General features: G+C 41.2%; 1 protein-coding gene across 1 annotated transcript; it reads left to right on the top strand.

Moving 5' to 3' along the window:
* The first annotated feature begins 244 nt into the window (after window positions 1-244).
* C7H5orf47 (chromosome 7 C5orf47 homolog) lies at window positions 245-5,663 on the top strand. The gene is made up of 4 exons (XM_046667766.1): window positions 245-743; window positions 3,475-3,560; window positions 5,002-5,101; window positions 5,641-5,663. The coding sequence occupies exons 1-4, from the start codon at window positions 245-247 to the stop codon at window positions 5,661-5,663; spliced, it is 708 nt and encodes a 235-aa protein (XP_046523722.1).
* Window positions 5,664-6,304: the final 641 nt, after the last annotated feature.

Raw genomic sequence — 6,304 nt, 5'->3', positions numbered from 1 at the left:
CCTCCCTCCCCCACACTGGGCTGGCCCCCAGCCCGCCTCCCCTCTCCCCTTCTCCTCACAGGATTCTGTCCCCTAAGCACGCCCCCTCCACACACACACACAGTGGTCCGGCCCCTCATCTACCCCCTCTCCCCCACCAGTGGTCCGGCCCCGCGCCCCGCCCCGCCCCCGCTGCGGACGGTGCCCCGGCGACTGAGGGCCTTGGCGCGGCTGCGGTACAGACCGCACGGCGACGGCGACGGCGATGGCGGCGGCTGGCGGGGGGCGGACGCGGCCTCCGGCGGCCTGCGTCTACGTGGCCCGCTTCGGCGCGCACCGGTGTGGCGGTGTGCTGCAGCTGGGCGGCCGCCGGAGCCCGGGGCTCGGGGCCACATGCAGCCGGGCGGGCGCGCCGGATGGTGGAGGGCGGCCCCCCGGCCCCGGGCCCAGGCCCCCCGCGGCCCCCTCGGACGAGCGGGCGTCGAGCGCGCAGAGCAGCCCCGCGCCGGTGGCACGTGCAGGTGGCGCGAAGGGGCGGCGGGGACAGGGGGACAGGGGGGCGGGTGGGCGCGGTGGGCTTCTCCGCCCTTGGCCTCCCCTCAGCCCTGGGTCGGGCCGCAACCCTGAGGGCGGCCAGGCCGGGCCCCAGGTCGCCCCTGCCGCGCTGGGGCTGGAGGACAGCCCGAGGAGGGGCGCGAGGGGCGGGCGCTGTCGTGTGAGACGAGGCGGAGACGGACGGGGCGGACGCAGCCCCGAGGCCCGGCGTGATGCGGCCTGGCGCGCTGTGTTCCCTCGGGGCCGCTGACTTGGCGATGAGCTTAAGGGGAGCTGGCCTCTCTAAGAACGGAGGATGGCTCTCCGTGTGTTCAGTCTACGTTTGTGTCTTTCTGGAATGTGTGTATTTAAAACTTGTCCCTCTATAGGTTTTACATAATCCTGTTCAGTGTCTTCCTAGGCCTTTGGTCGTCTCCGCTGTAGTAAATCGGCCTTCCTCCTCCGTCATGTCCTCCAAATGTTTACTGTTTGTGGATGTGACGCTTCTCCATCTTTAGAAAAAGTCGACTTTGTTTAGGATTGGTTTACGTACATTTTGAGGGGTTTTGACAAGGTTATATACTCTAGTGACATACCACCACAAACAAGATGCAAAGCATTTCCATTATTCCAAAAACTCCTGCCTGCCTTTGAAAGAGGGCCCACCTGTGCTTTTTTTTTTTTAAATAGCGTTATTGAGATATAATTCAGAATCCTTTCAACTCACCTATTACACAATTTAGTGTTTTTTACAGAAGTGTGCAATCATCACCACAATCAGTTTTGGAACATTTTTATTACCCCCCAAAGAAACCCTGTACCATTAGCATTCACTGTTCCCCCTTGCTCTGTCCCCTCCCCCCAACCCTAGCCCCATGCAAGCACTAAATTACTTTCTGACTCTATAGATTTGCCTATTCTAGACATTTCATATAAATGGAAGCATACAATATGTGAGCTTTCCTGGTTGGCCTCTTTCACTTAGCCTATTGATTTTTGTATGTTAATCTTAGATCCTAGTACTTCACTGAATTCTTTTATGAGTCAGTTTTATTGTTGACACATAATTTTTCAGATATACTATTATTTGTAAATAAGGATAATTTTATTTCTTTTTTACCCATTCTTATGCCTGCAATAGATTTTTTTTTTTTTTATTGCATTGGCTAATACCTCAAGCGCAATTATGGAATAGTAGTGGAGATTGTAGGCATCCTTGCCTTGTTTCTGACCTTAGGGGAAATGCCTCTTGTGTTCCCCATTAAATAAGGTATTGGCTTTAGCTCTAAGGCATATATATTTAAGATATTAAAAAGTATCCCTCAATTTTTATTTTATTCAGTGTTTTTATCATTAATGGGTGTTGAATTTTGCCAAAAGCTTTCTCAGATATATGGAGATAAACATTTTTCCTTAGTTTTATTAATATGGCACGTAATACAAATGGATTTCCTAATATTGAACGAACCTTGCATTCCTGAAATAAATCCTACTTGGTTATGATGTATTATTTTCTTAAAGTAGTGTTGGACTCTGCTAATAATTTGTTTAGAATTTTTGCAGTGGTATTCATGAGAGAGTGATCTGTAGTTTTTTTTCTCTTTGTACTTCATCTAGTTTAGGTATTATTAGAGTTATACTTACTTCATAAGAGGAATTAGGAACTTTTCCCTCCTTTTCAGTGCTCTGGAATAATTAATAGAACATTGGGACTACCTGGTGTTTGAAGATTTGTTGGAATTCTTCTGTGAAACCGTCTGGGCCTAGTGCTTTTTGTGAGCTAATTCCTTAAAAACTTTCTATATATCTCCCATGGAAATTGGTCTCTTTAAGCTTTCTAACTCTAATGGGTCAATTTTGCTCATCTGTATTTCCCTAGGAAATTATTTGTTCCATCCAGGTTTCCAAATTTATTTGTATAAAGGTCTGCAAAGTAGTGTCTTATGGTTTTGGAAAATTTCTTGTGTTTCAATGGTTATGTCCCTCTTGTCATTTCTTTTTGTGTATGTATGTGCTGTCTCCCTTTTTCTTGATAAAGTTAGCCAGTGTTTTGTCCATTTTGTTAAAAAACAGGATTTTGATTTATTAATGAGATATTTTGTTTTTCTAGTCTCTTACTCATTAATAAATAAAAATAAATAGTAAAGATAAAACTTTATAATTTCTTACATATGCTTTCTTTGTTCTTTTTATACTTTTTTTTGAGCAGGGAATTTTATTTATTTATTTTTATTCTTCCTTTTATTGATAAAAGTGTTTAGTGGATAGAAAGATGCATAAGGCACACGTGGCCATTGCCCTCCAGAAGGTCACAGCTTAGTGGAGGAAATGCATTATAAACACATGGAATAAAAGTGTACTAAGTGCTGTGAACAAGGTGTTCCTGGAGCCAGTGCTGTGTGTGGGGCTGTGTGTGTTTGAAGGAAGTCTGTAGAGAAGAGGTGATGGGAAGCTTTCTGGAAGAGCAGGTAGAAATTTGCCTGCCAGGTGTGTGTGTGTGTGTGCATGTGCATGCACACAGTGTGTCAAAGCCAGATAGAACAGCATGTGCAAAGGCTGAGAGGGTAGGAACAAGGTGTTTTGTGTAGTTAGAAGTATGATGTGTATCTGAAGTTGAGAAGAAAGGAGACTGTAGAGGTTGACTGGGGCAAGATGTGGTTTCTGGCATTTGTTTACTCTATTGCTGGCCTTTTAGGGACTCACCTTTCAAATCAGAAAAGGAAGGAGATTTTCTAGGCACTTCCAAGGTAGTTTATCTCTAGTTTCGTTGCTTGTTTCCCCCCAGCATAGTATTAGCTATTTTGGAAACTGTTATTGTCAAATGATCAGAAATATACCAACAAATGTAGAAGTCCTCAAAGACAGCTCAGGAGACATTTATAATTGCCTCCATTCTCAGGACGGTGAATATGTGTTGACCTTGATATTTTACCTTCTCATTCTTTTTTTTTTTAAAATTAGGTTTAACTCAGAAGAATTTAGCTAAAAAGTTTGATTTTCCGATACCTTTGAATGAAGCTTCCAAAATAATGAAGAAAAAGAAAAAGGTATATCATTGTAAAGGGGAATGAGCAATATCTGAATTTTAGATTAACCTCTCTAAATACAAATATGTGAAGAAACTCAAGACAGTAAAAATAGCTCCGTCTTTTGAAACATTAAATTTACTGAAATGAGAAAATACAATTGATTTAGCAGAAATGAAACCGGGTTTGGAAATATTTATTAACCATGAAGAATAGTCGTTTTAGTGTTCGAGGTATAAAACACATTTTAATCCAACTGTAACCCACTGGAAGATTTTTCAAAGCATGGAAATATATGTTCCATAGAAGAGAATAAATTCTCATAAATAGTGTAATATAAGAAGAAAATCATGGATTTCACAGAGAAGAAGAATGTATCTGTATTGGTGTCATGTTGCTCTTTTAAAGACCAGGGCTATACATTAAGTTTCTAGCAGGAAAGCGGACAAGGGTGAGCCTTTACTGCTGAATCATTTCCACCTCTGGTGGTCCAGATGTCATGGGAACTTGAGTGTTTTAAACATATTCGGCCTCAGTTGCTCTACCAATCTTGGTTTTCCACCATACATTTTATACTTCAATTTAAAGAAATTGTTGGTTGGTAATGGCACATAAAAGCATATTGTTTCTGAGCTTCAAGTTTGTTTGATTTATAATCCATGGATAGTATAGAATAGCATGTAAGGTGACTAATCCTTGCAGTGCGTGTATTTTGAGTGATCGTCTAATCTCCTCACTGTACTAAGAAATATTTCTTCCAAGAACCACTTCCTCTTGGATGAGGAGAAAAGAGCAGTAGCTAATATTTACTTATAACTTCTGTGTGCCAGACGCTGGGGGTAAGTGCTTTACATATATTTTTCAAAATTCTAATAATCCAGTGTATGAAGTTATTCCTAGATGAGATTAAAGTGCTTGCCCAATGTCAAGCAACTGGTAAGTGGCAAAGCCAGAACTTGAGCCTAGATCTGTTTGCTTCCATAGTCCTCATTCTTTCTATTTTAGTATATTCGTGCTCTCTAGTAATTTTGCTTTGGTATGTCCTAGGAGAAAGGTTTAATTCTTGACTAGAATAGATACGTCAAAAAATCAAATCATTGCCCAGTGGTTTAGACATAGGAATAGGAATTCACTGTTTTTGTTACCTTTCCAAACAAAACTGAATGTGTTGGAACCATTTAGGCAGGACTTTATAGAGAGTGCCTTTGAAAGGAAACTTCATCCAGGGCGGTTAATTTAAATACCACAGAGAGGAAATGCTAGGAAGTTGGGAAAAGAGACCAGAGAATTCAGTGATGATGAGAAAACAATTACAGTTACATTTTAGGTCTCTAAGTGCTAATATTGCTTTATAATAAAAAACATTGACATGCAACACAGTTGAGTCACTCCCAGTTCCTTCCATCAAAATGTATTCCAGCTTCTCTACTCAGTATTCCTTAACTGTGCTTATCTTTTTAAGGTTTTAGCATGGAATAGAGTATACAAAGTCATTTCTAGAATGCTTGAAGAAAATGAAAAATATAGACTCAGGCTGAAACGCCAGCAAGTATCTAGTGAAAGTAAGTTAACACAATTTTTATTTTATTGTAGTATTTATTGTATTTTATTGTATTAAAAAAGACTGGCTTCTATAAGAGTTTAGTTACCTTGGTCCCATGAGACCCATAGTTTTCTGAATTGTCACATTCGATGTAGAGACTATAGTAACGAGGGTACCGTATTATCACTGTTCATCACAATTAAAGGTACAAACATCTTGAAGCAATGAGTGTAGAGTAGACCACAGGTGTAGGTATGAGTGGAGGACTGCAGAAGGTGAGCCTTGACTAGAATTTACTGAGCAAAGGGCACATACTTGTCTGTTAAATCTGAATTTTTTTGTGTGAGGAAGATCGGCTCTGAGCTAACATCTGTGCCACTCTTCCTCTATTTTGTATGTGGGACACCACCACACATGGCTTGATGAGTGGTATGTAGGTCCCTGCCTGGGATCCAAATCCCTGAACCCCAGGCTGCTGAAGTGGAGTGCATGAGCCCAACCACTCTGCCCCTGGGCTGGCCCATAAATCTGAATTTTAATGCCAACTCTTTAATGCAGATTACAAAACTCGTGCAGATTAATGAAGAAAAACATTTTAACTACAATATGAAATTATACATTTGGTGTCACTTCATGTAGTCACTTCCTTTCCATGGATGCTGCAGTCTGATTTAATGCATTTAACAAAATCTGCCCTTGAAGTATGACCTTGATGTCATTATTTCATTCCTGGAAAACACTCATAAATTAATCATGTTCTAAAATTTCATCAGTGTTGAGTTGATATTGTGGCCAGAGCAAAATTAGATGTAATCTAGTATGTTTATTAACGTAATTGGAAGTTCTGGATTCTCAAACAATTAAGTTGGATACAATTTATGTAACTAATAATGCCCCATGAATTGATAAATAGTAGTAGTTATTTATCCCCTTCCCATGCATATCCTAACACACGTGCTGCCATGCTGAATGCTTCTGTAGGTTCTTTGGACAGTCACTTGATGACAGCTTCTATTTTGACAGTCAATAAATCTGCAGAATTTAATTTTTTTAATTTATTTTTATTATCTACTTTTTTATTTGAGGTCACGTTGGTTTATAACGTTATATAAATTTCAGGTGCACATCATTATATTTTGACTTCTGTATAGACTGCATCATGTTCACCACCAAAAGTCTAGTTGCCACCCATGAACACACACATGTGCCCCTTTATTGATTT

Source organism: Equus quagga, chromosome 7, assembly GCF_021613505.1.
Source record: "Equus quagga isolate Etosha38 chromosome 7, UCLA_HA_Equagga_1.0, whole genome shotgun sequence".
Classification (NCBI taxonomy): Eukaryota; Metazoa; Chordata; class Mammalia; order Perissodactyla; family Equidae; genus Equus; species Equus quagga.
The sequence above is the reverse complement of the archived record's forward strand: the minus strand, read 5'-3'. Positions and strand labels throughout refer to the sequence as shown.